This window comes from Blastomyces dermatitidis (assembly GCF_000003525.1).
Source record: "Blastomyces dermatitidis ER-3 genomic scaffold supercont1.4, whole genome shotgun sequence".
Taxonomy (NCBI): Eukaryota; Fungi; Ascomycota; class Eurotiomycetes; order Onygenales; family Ajellomycetaceae; genus Blastomyces; species Blastomyces dermatitidis.
The window spans coordinates 5,148,580-5,171,761 of record NW_025544777.1 but is presented as its reverse complement, the minus strand read 5'-3'; the positions used below and the strand labels follow the sequence as shown (position 1 = coordinate 5,171,761).

Below are 23,182 nucleotides of genomic sequence, written 5' to 3'. Positions count from 1 at the left end.
CTTCTCAAAAACAGAGAAAGAACATGATATCCATGTTCAAGAAGTGTTGAGTCACTTGAGACAGTATTAACTCTATACAAACACTGAAAAATGCTCATTCTACATGCAGAAGATTAATTTCTTAGATTATATTATTGAGATGAATGACATTTCAATGAACAGAAGCCAGGTCTCTGTCATTGAGAACTGGCCAGCACTGCGGATGTATCATGAGATGCAGGTGTTTCTAGAATTTGTGAATTTCTACAGATAATTCATCTATACATATTCACAGATTACTGCTCCTCTTACAGATCTGTTGAAGAGAAGTGTGAAAGACAGAAAAACAGAACTATTTACTCTCACTCAAGACACTGTGCAGGTGTTTACAGAATTGAAACAAGCTTTCACAGATATCATAATACTGAATCACTTTAATTCTGACTTATTCAGTCAGTGTGAGACTGACATATTCAGAAATGAGATCTGTGAAATCTTTTCACAGTTGACACTGAAGATCTTTCAACATTGAAAGAATTAGAGAATAATTATCTCTGAAGAAACAGACAATGAATTGTCTGTAAGAGAAGACTTTTTCACAGAGTCTACAAGACACTGTAAATAAAGATCAGTGACCTTCTTCTTCAAGAAGTTATCACTCACACAGAGAAGATATGATACTTATAATCAGAAGATGTTAGTAATTATTAAATTCTTTAAGATCTGATAACATTATCTTCAGAGTAGTAAGTATTCAGTGTAAGTTCTCACTGATTATACAAATCTGCATTACTTCTTGACAACAAAGAGCTTGATAGAATGTCAAGCCAGATGAGCAGAGCTGCTTTCAGAGTATGATTTCTATATTCAATACTATTCAGGTCAGCTTAACCTCACTGATACACTGTCTAGACAGTCTGATTATAATATCATTGATACAGAGAAGAATTCTACAAAAGAATCTCTGTTATCACTGCAGAAGAAGCTGGCTGTAGAGAGTTGAGATTCTCTAAAGCTCAGAAACAGTGCTGAAGAGATAGCTGTGCAACTCAGTATAGAAGATGAAAGAGAACTCAGATTCTTATGAGAAACTGACACTGAAGATTATGAGCTTCTTATGTCATGTCTTACAACTATTGAATTAATAAAGAATAAAACAGTTTACAATCTTTCAATCTGACTACTTTTGAAATTCATTGATAAGTTACAGAAGAGGAATGTCTCTACTGCAGCTTAAATTCAGAAGTTGAAGAAGAAAGAGTCTGATTTGAACTTGAAAGAGACAGACTCTGAGCAGAGTGATGCTGTTAAGAAATCAAGTCACTGATAACTAGAAGAATGTGAACTCCTACTGCTGAATAATTCAGTCTTTGTCTCTTATAGTAGAGCAGTGTGTCAGAAGTTATTGAGAATTCATCATAATAATTCTCATACAGAGTACTTCAGATTAGAGAAGACTGAGAAGCTTCTAAAATATAAATACACTTAGAACAAGCTTCAGACAGATATCAAAGAGTATATTAAGACTTACAATATCTATCAAAGAATAAAGATTCTGCAGTATAAGCAATACAGTGAGTTAATATCACTGTCTGTTTCAAAGAGCTCATGATAGAATCTATCAATGAATTTCATAGTTGACCTGCCAAAGTCAACAAGAGTTAAAGAATATAACTCAATTTTGATTATTATTGACTGCTTCATGAAGATGATCAGATATATTTCTACTCATAAAAAGGTTAAAGCCTCTGAATTGACTGATCTATTTTTAGATATCATCATTCATGATCACAGTGCTCTGAAATTGTTAATAACAGATCAAGAATCCCTCTTCACTAGCAAGTACTGATCAGCTTTTTACTATCATCTTATAATAAGATGTCTTCTCAGTACTACTTTTCATCTGCAGACTGATAATCAGACTGAATATCAGAATCAGATACTAGAACAGCATCTTTAAGTATTCTGTTCATATTATCAGAATGATTGACTTAAACATCTTCTGACTGCTGAATTCATATATAATAATGCAAAGAATGCAATCTTAAAGATATCTTCTTTCTATACTTATTATGAATATAATTCTTCATTATTCAGTGACATCGCGGACAACATTTCAAAGAGAAGAATAGACAGTCAGAATATCAGACAGATACAGAGAACAGAGTATTTCTCAGTGTCAGAAGTAAAAGTGAGATTGAAACTTTTGAACAAAATTCATGAGAAGATGATGAAAAGTATTCACTGTGCTCAGAAGCAGCAGATGAAATACTATAATTGAAAACATCTTTCAATGAAGTTCTTAATAGAGAATTAAGTGCTACTTTCAGCAAAGAATATCAAGATAATAAGATTATATAAGAAGCTTAGTAAGTGATGACTAGAATCTTTTCTGATAACAAGAGTGATGAGTAAGCAGGCATATGAGTTGAAATTACTCACAGAATTGAAATTAATTCATCCTGTTTTTCACATTTTCTATTTAAAGCTCTATAAGCAATGCTCTGAGGCAGAGTCACCTCAGTCAGATGATATTAAGATCAAGAGTGATACTGAATATCTTGTGAAGAAAATATTGAACAAGTGAACACATTACAGCAAGCTTCAATATCTTGTTAAATGAGAAGATTATTCATCATCAGAGAATTTGTAAGAACTGCTTGAGTATTTGAAAAATGCTGAGAAAGAGATTGCAACCTATGAGACAGCTAGTAGAGACTGCCCTGTTACACATCAGAGATATTGAGCAAGAAATGCTGCTTGAGACTTCTCATTTTTCTCAAAGGGTTTTTTAGAGATGATCTTGCAGTGATGAGCCAGTGCCTTGTAGGCTCTGTAGCACTCTTCTTCTATTTTCTCTCAAAGGGTTTTTAGAAGTTTAATGAGACTATACAAGTGTAACATTTCTGAAGCGGTTAAAAGAAAAGGGATATTTGAAATTAATAAAAAGATTAATATTACCGACCCGCAGGCTGCTGCTATTCTAATGGGGCCGCAGCCTGCTGAAAAAGTAAAAAGGGGGACCAGGGCCTACTCATCAACAACCACACCCCCACCAAACTCATCCTCCACCATTGAAGTCTCCGGCACCGGCACCTTTGCCTGCTGAGAAGTTAGCGCTGCGGCGCTGCAGGAGAGCAGGAGAAATGCATGAAATGTCAACTTACCAACTTGCAAAGCACCTCAGTCATCTGCTTCAATTGGAGCGAGATCCTCTCCAACCAGTGATTGGTCTCCGCGGCGCTTCCAACGGCGGCGCCGGCTGACCCCTTCTTGGGGCCAGCCATCCTGAGGTGTTTTTCCACCTCGGAGACCCACGCTTTCGCCTCCAACCTGGCTTTCTTGGCGGCCACAGAGGCCGCTGCCGCACCACGAAGACGTTTACCCACTAGAAAACGTCAGAATAAGCCCTTGATTGTCCTCCAAGGACGATACTCCCATGCACTCACTGTTGTGATTGGGGGGGGGGGAAGAAAAATGTTTCACGGGGGGGGGGATCTTTTCGAAAACTCCTGCCACTACTGTCAGCTTTGCCCCTAAAACACACCACTTTTGCAGGGAATTCCATATGTAGGATGGAATATGATGGGAGATCTGCAAGCCACTTGTTAACTACATTTTCCCCATCCCAAATTGATATATAAGGAACCCACTTACCACGCGTTTGGTTTGGATGAAGGTGGGAAAAGGAAGACCTACGCAGTCAGCAGAACAACTCACCTATTCCTTTGTACCACGCGCAGCACACGCACTGCCAATTGGTTGGCAACCGTTGCTATACAACAAAGATAATTCCTAATCCGGTAATCTTGAGGGCATAGGGACTATGCCCTTAAGGGGGAGGGCATTGTCACGCTCCCGGCCGCGCCAAGGCCCCGTTGCGGTTCCACACGGCTCATCACTTCCATGTGGATGATTTCATCCCGTCCGAACCGGTTTCCAACCACTCTATGACATCATTCAGATATATCATAGGAAGATCCGATTGATGGATATGAGAACCCCGCTTCTATACAAGGTCAGCAGATTACTCTTCCTTGGCAATGAGGCGCCGCTGAGGTATCGCTCCGGCTATTCTCACTCATGGAATGAGAGGAGGGTATCCGCCCATTGTCTATATAGAATAGCTAGATACTGGCTCCTCATCAAAGGAGCCAGCGATTTGTTTTCCTTCTACTGGAATATATATGAGAGTTACTGCATGCCCCATACAATCTTCTTAGTATACTAAGTACCATATCTGTGATATCCTCGCAATAACCTTGTAGCCTATGAGCTCACTATTCAAGCAAGATAGTCAAGCCCACTCATACAGCTTCCCAAACAACTACTCCTACGTGACACCGCCGACTAGCCACCGCTTCGGTTCCGCCACGTTACACTAAATTATTCAATTCTCCTCACACAACAAGTGTGCAACTCAAATCAGTTAATAAAGAGTGTAAAAAAGAATTAAGTATTAATGAAAGCTCTTCAGCCACTGAAAAAGTAATTCTTACTTAAAAGAATATGAAATTATGACAGAAAATAACTCTGTTTTTAATTCTTTGAAAGAATATTGTGTAAAACCCAGAGAAAAACACCTTACTTTTTCAAGAGAAGTAAAAAACTATTTCTAAGATCTTTTTTTTTGCATTAACTGCTGCAGAAGAATGAGATAGAAACTGCTAAGATATACACTACTGTATATTCTCTATCAAGACTTTCCCTCTTCAGAGTCTTGATATTATAGAGAATATAAGTCTGTTTCTATATGATAATGTAAATATTGCCAGCGGGATGTAGAGAAACTGGTTATTTATATCTCAAAATAGAAGACTTTGTCAATGATTATATCAATATAGAGTTAATTCTCAAATTCAATAGAAATCTAGTATTGCTGTTCTCAATTCCTTGCAGAATCTATTGAATATTGAGATATTAAAACTAGATTTAATATATCTCACTGTACAGGGATCAAAGGCTCAGTCAGATCTTGAAGTATACTGATTTTATAGTTGTTGATATGCTGTTGACTTGTTGTTCACTGATTATGTATTGAATGCTGTTGCCAAGGTATCTTTTTGTATCATTCTGCTGGGGATGGGCCAGATTGAGAGGGGTAGTACAAGGGTGAGACTTGGTGTTGAAGTCTAGATACACTGGCGACGGACTGTGGAGATTGCACTTCAGAAGAGTCCAGTGATTATGTGCTTGATATTATCACCGAGGTATCTTTTTGTATTTTTCTGCCGGGGATGGGCCAGATTGGGAAGGGCGGTACGAGGGTGAGACTTGGCGCTGGTGTTTTGGAACATCAAAGATGGACAGGGTTTTCGCGGAGGTCGCTCCTCGGATATCTCCACAACTACAGGTCGGGGATCTTCCAAAATCGAGAAGATTGGTGCATATGGCTAGGTCACTTCACCTTACAATTTGTATGGCACTCTGGCCCGGGGTTGTGGTGTGGTAGGGGAGAACGGGGGATATTCCCACACAGGAGCTTCGAACAACGTCCGGTTCACGTTTGGCTGGATAACTCCACCACCACACAGGGTATGCGGTCGGCGATGGGGTCAGAATGCTCGTATGATCGAGGGCTTTTCGATGGATCTATCGGCGGGTTCTTATTCGAAAAATCGAGCGAGTTCGTGGTGGAGCGGTTGTTGAGAGAGATTTATTTATACTGTGAATAATTCTACAGAATAGTCAGATCACTCTAGTAAATAAGAGTAATTATGAATCACAGATCTGAATCTTTCTATATAATTATAAAGAGTGATTGTAGATCACAGATATCTTGATTCTATAATTCTACAGAGTTAATAAAAGAATGAAAAATTTCTTACAATTCTACAGTATTAAAGAATAATAATTTATAAAAATAAGTGAAAGATTAACTTATAAATACTTCTCTTTAATAAGAATAATTTCATAGAGAGTGATTTATCTGTAAGATGAATCTATGTAATAGTTATATAAGAATCTTATAAAAATAATTAAAAGTTAATCAGAACTCTTCTATATAAAAGATGCAAGATAAATCTGTGTAATAATCAGAGAAGAATCTATAGATTATAAAGAATCTTATAGAATAAGAAACTGAGTAACAGACTCTTTTCTCTTTATAGTAATAAGAGATTTTTCCTCACTGAGATTTTTTATAGATATAAAGAATTTTTAGTAAGTATTACTGCAGTACTGAGCTGATTTTATGAAGTTACTCAGTGAAAGACTTCATAGACAAAGTCTTAGAGAGAAGAGAATATATAAGAAATCTCACTTCTTATAGATTCTTTATCTCTATTTCTATCTCTTATATAATTAATAGAGCTAGCAGCTCTTGACTATATATAATTATATAGACTGAAGTTCATGAATACTATTCATAACTCAGCTTGAATGCTATTATATATTTAATCTCTATATTTTATCTTTCTACTGTGAATACTTCTAGTAGTTAACAGTACATATCATGCCAAGCTGCAAACATCTGAATAATTGCCTGTAAGTACTTATTCTTACATAAATAGTAATATTAGTCAGAGACTATATCAGAGTCTTCTTACAGAGAGAAGATAAAGAAACTGTAGAACTTTACAGACTTAACTCAGTAGTATTCTAAGCAGAGCTTGAATATACTATAGAAGAGAAACTACAGATTAAGCTTCTTAGAATTACTGTTTTCAGAATTACTATTCTCAGAATTAAGCTCTTTTCAGATTTCTCTCTGAATGATTATACAGAGTTATATACTATTATACTGACTGAGAGAGAAAGCAGTATTACAATAGTAATAAAAGAGATAGAAAAAGAACTGAATATAAATAAACTAATTAATAAAAGAAATAACACCTTACTATAAGATATAGTAACTATTATCATGATTATAAGAGAAGTAGAAGAAGATGTGATAATAAAAGCAGTACTTTTATAACTTATTAACATTATTATCTCTATCTTTAATCTGACTTTCTTAACAGTCACAGAGACTGCAGCTGTATCATAAAGATATTTATTTACTAGAAAATATCAGAATAAGTCTCTTATTATTCTTTAAGAATAATACTCTCATACACTCACTGTTATAATTGAGAGAGAGAGAAAGAAAAATATGTTATAGAGAGAGTGTAAGAGGCCTACGCCGATTAGATCGGTATAATATTGATAGGTCTTATATAACAAAGATAAAAACGCTAGAGAAGGAAAGAAAGAGAAAGTGCGAGAATCAGCGATTGAGGTGGATATTTATACACATATGTGGTGGCGTACGCGGTGGAGCTTCGGGGCGGAAGAATATACGCGCGTTCGTAGCGGCCGAGGATCGGCGATCGAGAATGGCCGAGAATCGGAGCATACGCTGAATCTGTGGAGTGTAACGGAATAGTCTATATGATTGATCGGGGTGGCGATCGAGAATGGCCGAGGATCGGAGCGTACGTAGAATCTGTGGAGTGTAACGGAATAGTCTATATGATTGATCGGGGTGGCGGCCGAGGATCGGCAATCGAGAATGGCCGAGGATCTGCAATCGAGAATGGCCGAGGATCTGAGCGTACGTGGAATCTGTGGAGTGTAACGGAATAGTCTATATGATTGATCGGGCGCAGCCCGCCACAGAGAGAGATCTTTTCAAAAAATTCTACTACTACTGTTAACTTTATCTCTAAAATATATCACTTGAGAGATCTGTAAGTCACTTATTAACTATATTTTTCACATTTTAAATCAATATATAAGAAACTCACTTATTATACATTTGATTTAAATGAAGATGAGTAAAGAAAGATCTATACAGTTAGTAGAAAAACTCATCTATTTCTTTATATTATATACAGTACATGTACTGTTAATTAATTAATAACTATTACTATATAATAAAGATAACTTCTAATTCAGTAATCTTAAGAGTATAGAGACTATACTTTTAAAGAGAAGAGTATTATTATACTTCTAACTATATCAAGACTCTGTTACAGTTTTATACAGCTTATTACTTTTATATAAATGATTTTATTCTATTTAAACTGATTTTTAATCACTCTATAATATTATTCAGATATATTATAGAAAGATCTGATTAATAAATATAAGAACTCTGCTTCTATACAAGATCAGTAGATTACTCTTTCTTGATAGTGAAATACTGCTGAGATATCACTCTGACTATTCTTACTTATGAAATGAAAGAAGAGTATCTACTCATTATCTATATAGAATAGCTAGATACTGACTTCTTATCAAAGAAGTCAGTGATTCATTTTTCTTCTACTGAAATATATACAAGAGTTACTGTGTGTCTCATACAATCTTCTTAGTATACTAAGTACTATATCTGTGATATTCTTATGATAACCCTGTAGTCTACAAGCTCGCTATTCAAGCAAGATAGTCAAGCCCACTCATACAGCTTCCCAAACAACTACCCCTATGTGACACCGCCGACTAGCCACCGCTTCGGTTCCGCCATGTTACACTGATGCATGTTGTAAGTGTTTAAAGATGGATGAAAAAATGAAGATTGAGCGGGCGTTGAGTGGTTGATTATGTTACTCATTTGACACATTTGTTACTATAAACTGCTGTATCTATCCTGTTTTTTGTATCTCTCAGTCTCATTTGTATTTGTGGAATCTCTTTGTCACAACTGGTCATATATCATCTGACCAGCCAGTGCTATCAAGACCGTGCCAGAATGCAGGGGATTAAGCTAATGGCTTTTATTTTTCCGAGTTTATCTAGATCCCGCCTGACAAGCTGACCTTGAATAATTTATTTAATATCTTGTTGATCGCAGATGGCCCTCCTCTTGCCCACAAGGCCAATCATCATGACTGGCATTGAAGCTGGGTTTGATCACTAACAAATAGTTAACAAATACTTTCTGCGTTTCTCAATATAGTTACATATGTATTTTTTTTTTTTTTTTTTTTTTTTTTTTTTCCCAAACTCGCCTCCTATTTACTTGTCCATCGACTCTGGAGAGGACACAGGCGGCGGGAACAATAATCGAGATAATCAGAATCAGCCCCGCCACCTTGTCCTCATTCTTCAGATCTCACCCGCTCAATACGATATCATAAACCCCCCTAGTGGCGGAATGCATGCAGTTCTTTCCTCCTAATATTTAGATATGCGGGTCAGCGACCAACCTCACAGGGAAGCTGAAATTAGGTAAACCAAAAGCAAATACAGTAACAAAACTTACCACCATGCCTCAAACGACTGCGTTCCAACCTCAATCCCAATTCGTTTTAACTCCTCCGTTGACAAGTGCGTATCAAACGGCCTCTGCACCTCGCCCGGTTTCGGCCCTTCCCTCACAGGAATCATACCAGGCAACGGCAGCCCCAAAATCTCCGCCAATTTCTGGCAGATTTGATACTTGGTCATCCTATCTTCGGACGAGAACTGTAAAATCCTAGGTAGGGACTTCAGCTCGCCGTCGTTACTGGGCGCTCCCGCCCCCACCGCCCCCGCCCCAGCAAGATACTTGACAGCAATATCGCGACAAACCCTCCCCACATCCGCCGTGTGCGTCGGGTATCGAATCGCCCAATCGTCCATCTTAATCCCCGCCCCGGCATCCTGCGCCTTCCACACCGCGTCCACAAGCACGTTCACCGCGCTCTCGCTAGCCTGCTGAGCCGGCCCGTACAGGACGGGGACTCGCAGCACCACGCCCAGCCGGGACTCGCGCGTCTGCTCCAGCACGGCTACCTCGCCATCGCGCTTTGTCTCGCCGTAGATGTTTGGCGGGTCGGTTTGCGCGGAGGCTGCGTAGGGAGCTTCGCCGGGGCGTCCGGGGAAGACGTAGTCGGTCGAGATGTAGATGAGCAGGATGGAGCGGGAGGAGGTGGCCTGTGCGAGGGATTGGGTGGCGGCTACGTTTATCTTGCGGGCTGCGGCGGGGTTTTGGTCGCATTTATCTGGGAAGCGGTTGGCGGCGCCTGCAGAGGATGGTTAGTGGAAGTGGAATACTAGATTGTGAGATTGGGAAAAGGTGTGGGACAAAGCCTTTTCTGCAATTGGGTAACTATGTGTTCAATAAATAAAATAGAAACCGTGATCACTCACAATGCACAACAACATTGGGTCTAGAATACCCATCAGCAATCAATCAGCATAATTATCAAAATATCAAAGACCAACCGCCACCAAACCAAACGAAACGAAAACAAAAGAAAAAACCCACTTCGTCTGCTCCAGCAGCGCTACAATGTTCCCTTCGTCCAACAGATCCGCCTTGACGATTTCCACCCCCGAATCCGCCGTTCCCGACGCTCTGGAGAAACCCTGGCCGAAAACCTTCCAATTGGCACTGTCTCGCTGGAAGGCGTTTAGGACTTGGCGCCCGAGAAGACCGGTGGCGCCTGTGATGAGGGCGGTTTGTTGCATTTTTAAAAAATTGTTATTGTCTAGTATATGTCTTGTGTGTTGGGAGGTTGAATGGATGTTGGTTAGGGAACGGGCGTTGTAGGTTTATGACGTCGGTGGACTGGTGGGGGTTGGTTTGGGTGGGGAGGAAACAAATTGAGTATCATGACCCACGGTGTGATGTTAACTACTATATTATGTCAATGATGACAAGCCGTATAGATTTAATGAGATAGAGCACATTTGACAGGGTGCGCTTCTAATTATAAGATTTTCATGATTTCATAAATAGATATAACTATATATTATAATGAAAGGAACTAAACAATTGCCATGCTATGCCGAGATGATGAATAGGACTGACTACCTCATCACCCAAATCCCACGCCCGCTCCCCTCGTCACGCACCAAGAAAAGAAATATCTATCTACATCTATGTCGCATTGTATAGAGTACCGTATAGTCATGTCATGTCATACTCCTCATCCCCATCTCTCACAGGGCGAATTCCTGCCCCACAAGCTTCTCCGTCAGCTTCCACAGCTTCTCCGCCTTCTCTATATCGGTAGAATACGGTGTTGGAGTTATGAGTTGACAATCCATAAGAAAGCCGCCGGAATGAGCTATATTGAGGTGTTATTTTTAGTTAGGTGTTTTTGGCCATTTTTGCGCGGTTAAATAAAAATAAAATAAAAATAAAATAAAAATAAAAATAAACGAGAAATGTACTGTACTGTACATACCTTTTAGCGCAGGATCGAACGCCGCAACCACTGATGTCGCAGCTCCTCCGTCCGTGGTTTTCCAGTGTGGAATGACATCGGCCAGGGCACCGAAGTTTTCTGGGGACATATATCGTCCCAGCTCTGTGTGGATCACTGCTGAACCGTTAGTACTGTACCATCTTGAAAAGTCGGTTTCTAAAAGGGGTATATACCTCCTGGATGCAGCGCGAAGGAAGCAATCCCCTCGCTTGCAAGGTGTTTCGCCAGATACGTCGTAAAGAGCAAATTCGCCGTCTTCGACTGTCCATAGGCAATCATCGAATCGTACCCCACAATGGGCTCCAACGGATACCCAAAGCGCTTCAGCCAGTCTTCGGTACCCACCTCGTCCGCCGCGACGGGCTTGCCGTTGAAATTGTAGTCCTGGAACCGGAAGGGGGTGAACAGGTAGGCGTCGGACGCCACGTTGATGATGCGCGTGGAGCCCGGGCGCAGCGCGGCGGCCTGCCGAATCTTATCCATGAGTAGGTTGGTGAGGAGGAAGTGGCCGATGTGGTTCGTGGCGAGGTGGAGTTCGAAGCCGTTTTCGCTGAGCTCGCGCTCGGGGACGGCCATGATGCCGGCGTTGTTGAGGATGACGTCGATGGCGTCGACCTCCTTGCTAATCTTCACGGCGGCTTTGCGGACTGAGAGGAGCGAGGACAGGTCCACGGCGGTTGATGTGATCAGTACCGCTGGGAACCTGGCGTTCAGGTCGCTGGAGATCTCATCGAGTTTCTCTTGTGATCTGCCAGTTATGATTATGCGGGCTGGACTGTATTCTACAATTGCCCTGACGAGGGCGCCGCCGAGGCCTTTGGGGTTGACGCCGGTTATGAGGACTGAGGGAGATTCATTAGCAATCTGTGAAGACAGTTTAAAGACCTATGGGGGGGCCGGGTAGGTAGGTAGGTACCGGTCAATCCTTTAATCTGATCAGAAAACACTTTGGCAACCTCTGTGGCCGTGGTTTTGAGTCCGAATTCAGCGTGCGATGCCATTTTCTTGGCTTCTGTAGGCTCGAAGGCGGTAGTAACTTTTTTAGATAGAGGAGAGGAGGTATATTGGGTATTGGTATGGGCTGGCTGATAATTTCTTTACTTTTCTTCTTGATATCCATCGTGAGAAGAAGATGTTCGACCCGGCTATATATACACAAAAATTTATCCTGAATTGGGTTTCTAAGTTTCTTCACATCGATATCAATAATAATTAGTAAGTCCGTATCGGATCTATGTGCAATGTCCAGCCAATATCGCCGTGGAACTTCGGCGCGAGAGCCCTCCATTTGTCATCACGCTTGTAACTAGAGGTTCCGTGGGAATAATAACTTTCCCCACGGAGTTTCCAGTTTCTCCAGAAGCTTATCATTCGCCCTGGTCCCGGCCTCGCAGCGCGTCCCCTGGCGAGCGTGGAGGAAGCGAATACTCGATCTGCATTCATTATTTTGCGCTTGTCGATGTCATTTATCGGGGCTACTTTTATCGCCCGCGGGATTCAATGCAACGACGATTAGTTTCTTCGTTCCGATGGTTCAAGATATCTGATAGTCATTCATTATTCTTGATCGAATCGAATGCAATGAATGTCAACATCATAATTAATTGAAACCCTCTGTGCCGAAATCGCTCTCGGGGTTTCCTGTTTTATTGAGCAATCCTGCAGACAAAAAGAATACGGAGTAGACTTTCATGAGCCATCAAGCCGCTTGCATCATTTCCAAGACCTCAAGGCGACCATCGAACCGAACATATGAAAAATTATTTTCGGAGTTTGAAGTCATGCACGCTACTTAACTACGTTCTACGGACTTGGAAGTTCTGCGGGGATCGTATTGTTTTTAAGTTAACTCCAGCCCGTAGTTAATGCCGCTCGCTGGCTTTGGGCTTGTGAGGGAAGTGGGAATTTCTTATTTCTTATCTCCGAAATCAGTTGTTTCTTGATTTCTTGGCCTTTTCTCTCGTACGTAACTTAATCTGTTAACTTAGTTTTTGATTGCCATGCCGAATGCCTGGAAGATGATTGAATTGAATAATAAATAAGGTAAGTTAATCCACCTTCCAATCGCTTGGAGCAGCGAGAGTGCTCCTTGAGGCAGAAGGGGGTATTTTGAGAACAAGGAACGTTGTTCCCCATGTCTTCCTCCGAATTTGAAGATTAATTTGACTCGGGATTGGGAATAATGTAGTTATATATTAAATAATATGGGAAGGATTCCCCATATCCATCCCTACTATGTCTGTACATTACATGTACATACATACATCCCATTAACACGACACAATAAGTGTTCGCTACCGGAAAGGAAAGAGACACAAACCTCCCAAAACCGAATACACTACAAGTGCCAATTAGAAGGGAAATACAGTACCGTACAATGATCGCTCGCTAAATCGCCGAAAACAAACAAACAAGAAGAAAAAAATGCAGTTATGAAATACCTATGGAGTCTCATCAAGTGCTGATGATAAATGATTAGGGTTACTCTCCTGAAGACTGGAGAAAACACCTACACTGCTAATTACCAGAGCTAAACATCCTCATGATGTGTCTCTAAAGGAGGCCTATTACTTGCCGCTCCGGTGGGTCGATTCGTTAGCTCTAACGACCGTGGGCTAGCAGGCCCGTCTCGCTGATATGCACTTGAAGATCCAGACTCCTGCTGTAGCGGGTTTGGTAGTGGCTGCTGCCCAATAACCCCTGACAACGTGCTGGCCGCGGATCCACTACGCCTCACCCGTTTGTTGGCGTCCAGGAGTTCCTTCCGGTTGAGGGATTCAGACGGTAACATGATAGCACGGTCGAGTTCGTAAGGCAAGCCACGATGGCGGCCGCGAATCTCCATGGCGATAATAATGAGTTTCGATAAGGGCTTGAACTGTGCGCAGAGAGAGGTGTTGGTGTTTGGGAAACCAAGCGACAGACCCACCGTTCCGTAGGCTGAGATGATCTCAAACATGACGGCGAACAGGGTGAAACCGTTCTCGCCCGTGTCGTCCAGCCTATTGCCTTCGACAATGGCAATGATGAACAATCCAAGGAAGATGTACCACAGGTCGAAGCTGAGCTGTCTTCGAAGATGGGCCCCCACATAGTTGATTTTCTTCGACCCCAACGTTTCATCTTCTTCATCTTCATCAGGATAGGAATATATCCCCAGACTGCCTTCCTCGTAAACATTTGTCCGACGGACCGAAATGGCAATAGGGAACACGGAAATATACATCATAATCATGTAGGAAACTTGAACCGCAGGATGGATTTCGGACAGATTGACAACCGCTAAACCAGCGGTCCGCGTCGCGGCCGCTTGGAATAAACCATCTACAAAGCGTATTCCACCAGGAATCCTGGTGATATCCGGGTCACTCAACTGATAGAGTTAAGTTAGCAAGTAGAAAGCCAAGAAGGCAGGCAGGACTCATGCACGAGAGGACCTACATCTAAGATAATAAAAAATATCACATCTACCCCATTAAGGATCACAAGCACTCCGAATAGCCACCACGTAGCTGCCCGGGGAAACAAAAGCGTGAAGCATCTTCTCGGATGGTCTAATAAAAACCGCAGTTCTTCCCAAGCAGGGCTGCCAGTGGGAACAAGGAGGGAAAGCACCCAGATTATAAATCGCAGCATGCAAGGAAATCCAGTATTTCCGATGATAATAAGGAAGGTCAGTAAAAGAAGAGGAAACACTGCATCATAGAACGGTATCATCGAGTTTGGGGTGAGTGCGAATCCTTGGTCGTTGAAACTGGAGCCAGAGGTGAAAATGGCCCACCACGGCCGGCCTACCCCTGCAGCTCTAACAACATTACCGAATCTTTCTGTTTTCAGAATCCATGGTACCAAGCATATAATGCCTAATAGATGGAAGAGGAAGAAATAACAAATCAGCACTACCGCTAGAGCTTTCAGGGCCCTGTATTCAATTCCCCCTAGCTCATTCCTTTGCTCCTCGGTAAGGTCCACGAACGCAGAATTCCGGCCAATTGTCGGTTGCCAACTAAGATAGGGGCTAGAATCAACGTCGGCTCCTTGCGCTGATGTAGACCGAAAAAGGCTCGACAACGTTCCCTTTCTCGTTCTCTCTGATGGGGCATAATCTGTATCCGGTTCGCTGGCCCCTTGGCTTCGCCCACGACGAGAATTAGTTCGAGGAAACGTTCTGGTCCGCGAACGCATCCGGACAGCATTAGGCTCATCAATGGTGATACGGCGTCCTCGGGAAGGTGGAGTAAAAGGCGAAAAAGGAGATGATTGAAGAGGCCGCTCCGATTGCAATGTCTGTGCTCGGGTCAAATCTCCGCCATCTGTATTGTCCACCGTTTGTGGGACCCTGCCTCTGTCATACTCTCGCGGGCTTGGAATACGCAATGCCCCTGTCTGTCTCCGCTGGTGTTCTAGGAACGCAATATGATGCTCCGGGCTCAAATATTGAGGTGTTCTGAACTCTACACTCCTATCATTGTCATCCGCAACAGGAGATTCACTCGTATTAGCCAGTTCACCTCGCTCTTCTCTCTCAGTTTGATCCTCCATCTGAGAGCTGGATCTGCCACCAGTTGTCGATTTGGGTGACTTGTCACTGTCAGAGGTGGATTCCGGGTCTGACTTCTTCATAACATCAGGAACCGCCGAACCACCCTGAGCTTGTCCAGTGTCACTATCTCTTACAAGGACTATCCGCTTTCCGCGCACCCCCACCCCTTCTCGATCTTGATTGGGTCCAGTCTCCACTCCTTCCCGGCCCCAAGCGTCACGAGTCATAGTCCTTTGCCTTGTCTTAATACGTCGCAGGGTTTTGGCCTCACGAACGACATGTTGAAAGCGCCTTTCGAACCAAAAGAGCCGCATAAAAACAACGAATGAATGAATGACGATGGGATTGGTGATCATGGAAACGAACCATAACCCGACCTGTTGGTAGGTGAACAGGAGATTGAGGTCGATGGGGTTGAGACCACTCTGGGTGGCAGAACCTGTACCGAACAGCAGCGCATCGATATATCTCATGTTCCCATTCGGATAGATGACGATGGAGCAAGCGAGGGCACAGACGATAATGTAGGCGTAATGGAGGGACAAAAAATTAATTCGGATACTGGAAATCACGGGTATTCGGCTCCTGATTGAGTCCAGAACCTGGATGGCATCCATGAAGCCCTCAAGCAAGCTCCAATAAGCCCGCCTCACCTTTGCAAGACCAGAACGGAACGTCATGGTGCTTTGAAGATGGAATCACGGGGAGAGCCGGACTGCTGGGATTCACGTAAAGCAACAAACTCTGCTGGGGAGACAGTAGCTATAATCCGCGATCTGGAAACAGGCTCCCACGGAAAAGGGCCAGACAAACCAAAAAGTCGTATCCGCAGATCAGCTAACTGGAGATAGCAGTTAGCAGATCACAGAATGCAGTTGTATACTATCCCACAGGCGTCGTAATGGAGACCTTCGTGCCCAAGCCAGCAAGCACGTCAACTCGAGCGCATGGAAAAAAAGACATTACGGAAGTGTATCGTGAACGCAAGAGGCCCCTCAGGCAATTGTTAATTGCTAGTAGGTTGATAGAGAAGAATTGATGCTGAGTATACGGAGAGTTGCCAAGAGGATGGAGAGAGAACGAGGAATCGAGGGAAGTTGAGACTGGACGTTGGCAGCTGGTGGCTGGTGGCTGGAAGAGCGGAAGTGAGTGGCCACATGCTTCAATCTGCCAAGCCTCATTAATCATCTCTACCATAGCAAGGAAGGGATGTGGCGGAACGATAAGTTTTACCGTGGCAATAAGATTTACACTCCCTGGCGGCTCAGCCGCGATGTGGCGAGGTGCCATAACGAGCCTGCTTTCCGTATGGATAATGCTTTGGTACTGTGCTTAGGAGGCCACTGTTTACTCCTCCAACGCTTTATTCATCTTTAGACGTCTTTACTCTTTGCGAGCACACCGTCTTTCTCGTGTAATTTGTGATCCTGAGAGACAATCGCTTGCCCTCGTTGCACGCAGGTTTTCACAATATCAACCGTCTGGTCCAGCTTTTTCTTCCACAGTGCACAAGCAGTTTCAACAACCAGAGCCCCCTAAGGAGGTGGTCGGGGGGATTCAGTAGCTAAAGATACAGCTGGTCGCTCATCCAGGCGAATCTCCAGGGCGAGACTTGGAACAGATGACGATGACACTTGAATGACGGCATCTCAGGGCGGGCGAGAATTCTGTGGGCTATCTCAGGCTATTATTAGCAGGTTCGGAGTGGAGTCCTGGGAGTGGTGATTTCGGGGAATTCTCAACCTTTTGATTGGAGGTTGTTTGTTGGGCAAATGCCATCTCTGCAGGGGAACTTTTTTAAGCTAATGGAAGATCAGTGTCTGGCCATGTTAGCTTGAGGCGATCTTGACAATTTCGGGGGGGGGGGAAGTCCTTTTCAGGACAGAATGAGCAGCATATTGACAGGGAACATGAGGTGCTATCTTCAACCACTATGTCGATAAATGAGGTGTCTCCTCTGTTAGAGGAATTATTCTTCAAACTCATGCCCCGATTTCTGATCCTGATAGGACGCTATATCATTTCAGCAAAGGGCTCTGGACGGGCCGTAAATTGACTGTGATCCATGAGTATAGGCTTCTACTTTATAAACCAGGGGATTTCATTCATACAGCAGCATGTAAGTATCCAGGAAGGAAAAGAGCTGGAGAGGATTCCTTTTTGTCAATTTATCTGAGTCGAGAAAAATGAATCGCGTAAGAGGGACACGGCTCCACTGTTCTGAAGTTGAAGAGTCAATGAAGAAGCAATAGAAGGAAGTAAAGTCTCTCTCATCTTCAAGCACCGGCGATATACAGATCATTATGATACAGGTATATGAAAACAATCAACTCTACTAAAAGGGATCTACTCTAAGAAAAGGCGTGACTTCAACCTATAACCACCACTTACTACACAAAGCATTTATAGAGATTTCTGCAAATGTGTTACGCATAGTATGTCGCGCGAAAGTATTGCTGTGTTACTCAAAACTGCACTAAAACACCTCATAGTAAAACACCTGGCGCATTTATTATTATATGCGTTCAGCTACCTAGGATATCGAGGCATGCACTATAGCGATTACCGGTCGCAAAATCTCATGCCTCTCTGCCCCTCTAATAAGAAACTAGCCGGAAGGCAGACAAAGGAAATAAGTTAACACGAGAGATACATTGGAAATTAAAAATTATAGAAGACTGGTATACATTTTCCCTTTGGAACAATCAGAGCCCTTCTGTTCTCCCAGTGGCCCCCCTCTCATTGCAAATTTCATAGAATGTGTATTCGCATCATGCTTCTTAAAGTTGGATGTTTGTGTTTTCATTTCCCATTCATTTCCCATTCATTTCCCATTCATTTCCCATTCATTTCCCATTCCAATCCCAATCTCGAGGCCCTCAATTGTGTGTGTATCAGTCCCCACAGGGGCGCGTAACAGAATCAAAAAATCAAAACCCAAATAAGGGCGCATGGACAAAGATCATTAACTTGAGGAAAAACGAAGCTCCCGTCCTGACTGTCACATCTTGTCGCCGCCGCGATCTGCTTCGAGTTTGTTTAGAATTACTCGCTCGCACTTGCCGATCCCCTCCTGTAGTAGTTAGAGTTTACGATTGTTAGCGATTTGATTTGACTTTAACTCTATCTCGCTCTCTCTCTCTCTATATATATCTATATTTTCATTCCAAAAAATAATCAAGGGAAGAAACAACGAAACAACAGCGAGCTGATATCACTTACCTCATACCAATCATGGCACGTAAGCCCCGGGCAACACTTGTCGTAGTAACCGCAGGGAGCGCCCTCGGTAATGCATGGTTCGCCGTCCCCGAGAGCCATGACGATGGTAACGGCCGCAAGGAGGAGAGCGATGGAAATTTTCATCGTTCGTATTTTTTTTTATAAAATCTATCTCTGGATAAGAAGGAATGGAATAGGGTCGGAGTAAGAGCGAGGGGAATGGATATGGAATATTTGTCCGGCTTTGCTCCTTTGCTCTCTATTTTATGTTTTTCCCTCTTGCAGGATTGGGGGGAGAAAGGATGATCCGTTTTTTGAGACCAAGTATTTGAACCGGGCCAAGGACTGTTGAAAACCGGGGAGAATCATCATTATTTATATATCTACGGAGTACTGTTTGCAGGAAAACAGGAGAGATTTTAAATGCTGGTCCAGGAGGTTCCTGGTCTTTGATGATTCTTTACTAGGCAGTGTTTCCTCGACAGCTCAGGTTCCACGGTTTTTTAACGGTTGGATCGCCGCCCGGTTAATGGTTGTCACAGTTGTTATGCAAGTTGGCTTAACAGTAACCAGTTCCCTTTTGTTTTTCTTTTAACTACTCGTTATAATGTAACTAACTACTCCGTATAGTGCTTGTGATTCCAGGGCCTGAAAAGAAAAGAAGCTGATCATATCCCATGACATGACACATATAGAAACATACATCTGTCCATGGATTGACCATGTAGCAAGCAATTTGGGAAGAGCTTACACCAGACGATCCTTTATCCATTTTTAATCAACTCTTTTTTGGCAATGTATGTATGTATGTATGTACATACATTATTATTTTATACACTAAAGTCCCAGAAAATTCCATTTTGAACAGTTAAAATATGCAGTAACTAATATGCAGTAACTAGCACTCTTGTTGGGGGTTGAACCGTTTTTTTTTTTCATTCCAAGTTTAACTAACTAACTGAAGAATTCCACATGGACGACGGGGGCTATATCAAATGATCTTAACCGTCGCCGACTTGTTAGTTATTATTATTCACTTCAACCAACAGTTGGTGGCGTTGGTACATACATTAGTGTCCAGGCGCATTTTATAGCCACCCCTTTTTTAAGTTAACGCGAAACTTGAATGATGGTTCATCACAAAGAGGCCCGAGGACCAAATATCGTATTTTGCCGGGGAATGGCAATGACAACGTGCATTTGTGCTTCAGGGGCGTCACACCCGCACAAGTCGCACGACGCGTCCAACGTGGGTGTGAGGGAGGGGAGTGGAGGCTATAATATATAGTTAAGCTAGGGATTGATCAGTAGATATTGATTGAATGCAGGATAACATACTTGATGCTTAATGCTTCCCCGCTGAAACATTCATAACAAAGCATCTCTACCATGTGTAGTGTATGAATGTCTGCATAATGTTTCCTTCAATCAACAGGTAAAGTTAGTTGCTTGGATGGTAACACCAAGTAACATCTACTTCTCAAGAAAATTAAAGGAGGGATGTGGATACCAGGCGCGCAGAGGCCAAATATGCATTCGCAAAAGAGCTTATTTCAGATTCCATCCCTGCTCTTCTTGGGGTTTTTGTTAATGTGAATATACGTACAGCGATACCTTGCTTGTTGTCCCAGACTGTCCACTGCACCAAGATGATATTCTGCATTCTGACCCAATCACATGAAGTGAAGGTGTTGATGTATGTGTAGGTATGAGAACAATCAGAGTGGAGGCTGTGTAGCACTGGAAATGCAGTGGTGGTCAGGTCAGGCCATTGTGAGGAAGATCACTCTAACCTTGCACCCTAGACATTGTGTCTACAGTACATACCGCTGCATATCTGCGGGTGACCTTCTGGCTGCAGGAGAGCCCCCTAAAACCCCGCAATCAGGTAATCCTTTTTCCGACGTACATGATCTTGCATATAAGAAAGGATATCTCCCATAACATACATGCTGCAAATATCGTCGACGAAAACAGCTGCCACAGAATACTCACAAAGACTTGAGCTGGCGGTATAATGCGAGAAAACAGACAAAATGATGAGCGACGAAAGCGGCTGCACCAAGAAACGGAAAAAGAAAGGGCTGAGTATTTCGCTCGTTTTCTTCGGGATCTGTCCTAGAGTCCCATGTGCCAGCAGGGACCTCTAAAATACCACGCTAGATTAATATTGAAGACGGAGAGAAGACCGAATTCCCCATATCGCGCGCAAGGAAGCCATATCCAGTCGCAAAAACAACCCTTGCAGGATTCCACCACAAAATATGCGTATAAATATGTTACGCAAAATGACAAATTGCCCCCCCAAATAAAAATGAGAACTCCCTAAAGCCGCACACCAAATGCCCTAGAAATAAAGAAATATGCTATTCGTCACATATCATCGTTGAGAACCAGGCCTCTCAGGCTGCTGAGCATTACCATTTCGGTCCTCCCGAACATCTACCGATATCATCTCTTCTTTGCTATTGTTAGATGGGACCTGCTCGTTCCCGTTGGCTTCGTCGGTCGGGGACGGCTTGTTTTGGAAGTTGTCGTCTGTCATATCTATCTCTATCCAGCTGGACGTGAAATTTGCTGAATGGGTTGAGTGTGTTGCGTGACTGAGGCCTTTCATATTCGCCCCCTGGGAAGGAAACGGGAGGTCACGAGCTGCGGAGCCGTTGTTGGAGGAGCTGGCAGTGAGAAAAGGGAAAATGATGGAGAGCGGTTGGCGGATCATGGGGAGACAGGCACATATTATACCCGTGTTACATTCGATAACGCTCCAGATTGTGGCGGGAATGGCGGCCCCTGGGTCCTTTGGTTAGAGGTAGGGTATGGGAGAAAAAGGGGTTGTGGTTAAATCATTATGAGTTAGCATTCTTACAGGTCACGTCCTTTGATATGGAAGATGAAGCGAGAGTGGTAACTCGGATGATGCTCGTGACGCAAATGCTGAAAATTATGTACGCATCAGGACCTTATCCGTTTAGCAAAAATCGGAGGCGCCAGATTGCACCACTCACAATGCTCCCAATGAGAAAACTAATACTAGCCCGGACTTTTCCCGACAGCGGCGTTTGAGGCGAAGGACTGCTTGCACGGGAAGAACTAATATCACCACATCCGTGGAGATGTTGATAACGGAAAACGACAACCAGAACTGGTGGTTGTTCACGCAGTGAAAGCCAGGAATGGATTTGTCCCAGAAGCCGGCCATGGGGTCACATTGCCAGATTGTTGTGAGTACAAAAGCGATTCCATGCACTCCGATAAAGATGGTGAGGGAAATACACGCCCAGCGCATATACCGCTCGATATAGAATATGCGCATGTAAAGGAATAGTATGGACATCTTAGCCAGTGTAATGACGATTTTGTAAAACACTTGGGCGGCAAAAGCCCACTGCGATCCGATTTATTTTTCCAGAATTAGCGTCGTGCCAAAGCCGCGTGAAGTGGGATGCGTAAAAGTAGAAACCTTACCTTCAAAGCTAGTATTTTTTCCTCCTTCGTCAAATCAAACGCATGCCTCCCGTACCCATGAGCCACGGCTATGACATGTTAGTCCTGGGGAGGAAGCTTTAAGAGATATGAGGACAAGGGAAAGGAACGCACCCATGTTTTCAGAGATTGAAAGCATGATAGAATTGATCTAAAATTCCGTTAAATATAGCCAGAAACAATACGCACACAGAGACATCACCCACCAAGGCAGCAATGATCATATAGTCGTCAATCTGAAATCCTCCCCGTATGTATCTGCCAATTAATCGAGCGCAGACAAAGAGGCCAGCCACAATTACCATTGTTGTACTGACAATCCACAAATCCCACCCTCGATGGGGATGACCTGGTGTTGACATTCCCAGGCGTGACATCATGGAGAAATCTCGCCAAATCGCAGCCAAGTAGCAAAGACGTCTAGGATGGGGCTGATTTTGTCCAGGGTAGCCAACTGAATGGAAACATTATGAGTTTTAGAATAGAGAAACCTCTTCTCCGAAAGATGGAACATGACGGACTCACTAGGAAGGTACAAACTCATGTGCTTCAAGATCCCCTCATAATGTTCATCTTGGCCTGGTATAAACTCGAAATATATCGGCCAGTTCAACAAAGGACGATGTGGAAAGTTTCACGCTGCCAGCGTGTACTCAAGAGGTTCTCACGGTCGAAAGGAATTCTTTCTGGCCAAAGCAAAGCGAATGCGGGATCCAATCATGAGGCAGCAAATCTCCGAAGAACTGAAGTTCGATTGTACTGGAGCTGGAGACCTTTTACATCTCATCTAGGTCATGGATCACTCTGAGATCACCCAACCATTGCATTTGCA

The 23,182-nt window shown here is 43.0% G+C and overlaps 7 protein-coding genes across 8 annotated transcripts; 1 reads left to right on the top strand and 6 right to left on the bottom strand.

The window, feature by feature from the left end:
* Positions 1-3,009: 3,009 nt before the first annotated feature.
* On the bottom strand, positions 3,010-3,266 carry BDCG_04535 (uncharacterized protein; the record flags this gene model as incomplete). The annotated part of the gene is made up of 2 exons (XM_045420196.1): positions 3,010-3,081; positions 3,147-3,266. The coding sequence occupies 2 exons, from the start codon at positions 3,264-3,266 to the stop codon at positions 3,010-3,012; spliced, it is 192 nt and encodes a 63-aa protein (XP_045276350.1).
* Positions 3,267-5,172: 1,906 nt separating this feature from the next.
* On the top strand, positions 5,173-5,654 carry BDCG_16952 (uncharacterized protein; the record flags this gene model as incomplete). Its single annotated transcript, XM_045426132.1, has 1 exon — positions 5,173-5,654. Exon 1 carries the CDS (start codon positions 5,217-5,219, stop codon positions 5,652-5,654), a length of 438 nt encoding a protein of 145 aa, XP_045280913.1. The 5' UTR covers positions 5,173-5,216.
* Positions 5,655-9,162: 3,508 nt separating this feature from the next.
* BDCG_04534 (dTDP-4-dehydrorhamnose reductase) lies at positions 9,163-10,356 on the bottom strand (the record flags this gene model as incomplete). The annotated part of the gene is made up of 3 exons (XM_045420195.1): positions 9,163-9,908; positions 10,036-10,055; positions 10,154-10,356. The coding sequence occupies 3 exons, from the start codon at positions 10,354-10,356 to the stop codon at positions 9,163-9,165; spliced, it is 969 nt and encodes a 322-aa protein (XP_045276349.1).
* Positions 10,357-10,565: 209 nt separating this feature from the next.
* BDCG_04533 (short-chain dehydrogenase) lies at positions 10,566-12,887 on the bottom strand. The gene is made up of 4 exons (XM_045420194.1): positions 12,016-12,887; positions 11,273-11,941; positions 11,079-11,213; positions 10,566-10,958 (listed from the first exon to the last, which is right to left on the bottom strand). Exons 1-4 carry the CDS (start codon positions 12,098-12,100, stop codon positions 10,831-10,833), a joined length of 1,017 nt encoding a protein of 338 aa, XP_045276348.1. The 5' UTR covers positions 12,101-12,887; the 3' UTR covers positions 10,566-10,830.
* A 164-nt stretch (positions 12,888-13,051) lies between these two features.
* BDCG_04532 lies at positions 13,052-17,965 on the bottom strand. 2 transcript variants are annotated; one of them, XM_045420192.1, is made up of 5 exons: positions 17,754-17,965; positions 17,386-17,698; positions 16,876-17,316; positions 14,541-16,809; positions 13,079-14,472 (listed from the first exon to the last, which is right to left on the bottom strand). In XM_045420192.1, exons 4-5 carry the CDS (start codon positions 16,320-16,322, stop codon positions 13,630-13,632), a joined length of 2,625 nt encoding a protein of 874 aa, XP_045276347.1. In that variant the 5' UTR covers positions 16,323-16,809; positions 16,876-17,316; positions 17,386-17,698; positions 17,754-17,965; the 3' UTR covers positions 13,079-13,629. The 2 variants fall into 2 exon arrangements, with proteins under 2 accessions (XP_045280912.1, XP_045276347.1); XM_045420193.1 differs by lacking the exons at positions 17,386-17,698; positions 17,754-17,965 and having other exon boundaries at positions 13,052-14,472; positions 16,876-17,373.
* Positions 17,966-18,643: 678 nt separating this feature from the next.
* BDCG_04531 (uncharacterized protein) lies at positions 18,644-19,008 on the bottom strand (the record flags this gene model as incomplete). The annotated part of the gene is made up of 2 exons (XM_045420191.1): positions 18,644-18,715; positions 18,865-19,008. The coding sequence occupies 2 exons, from the start codon at positions 19,006-19,008 to the stop codon at positions 18,644-18,646; spliced, it is 216 nt and encodes a 71-aa protein (XP_045276346.1).
* A 2,236-nt stretch (positions 19,009-21,244) lies between these two features.
* BDCG_04530 (uncharacterized protein) lies at positions 21,245-22,894 on the bottom strand (the record flags this gene model as incomplete). The annotated part of the gene is made up of 7 exons (XM_045420190.1): positions 21,245-21,657; positions 21,734-21,801; positions 21,873-22,252; positions 22,333-22,400; positions 22,465-22,501; positions 22,557-22,804; positions 22,876-22,894. The coding sequence occupies 7 exons, from the start codon at positions 22,892-22,894 to the stop codon at positions 21,245-21,247; spliced, it is 1,233 nt and encodes a 410-aa protein (XP_045276345.1).
* Positions 22,895-23,182: the final 288 nt, after the last annotated feature.

Coding starts and splice junctions, on each gene's coding strand:
- BDCG_04533 (XM_045420194.1), bottom strand. CDS start 12,100: ATGGCATCGCACGCTGAATTCGGACTCAAAACCACGGCCACAGAGGTT. Junction 11,942..12,015: donor TCAGATTAAAGGATTGACCG/GTACCTACCTAC, acceptor AATCTCCCTCAG/TCCTCATAACCGGCGTCAAC. Junction 11,214..11,272: donor CTTCGCGCTGCATCCAGGAG/GTATATACCCCT, acceptor ACGGTTCAGCAG/TGATCCACACAGAGCTGGGA.
- BDCG_04532 (XM_045420192.1), bottom strand. CDS start 16,322: ATGACGTTCCGTTCTGGTCTTGCAAAGGTGAGGCGGGCTTATTGGAGC. Junction 14,473..14,540: donor TATTTTTTATTATCTTAGAT/GTAGGTCCTCTC, acceptor TAACTCTATCAG/TTGAGTGACCCGGATATCAC.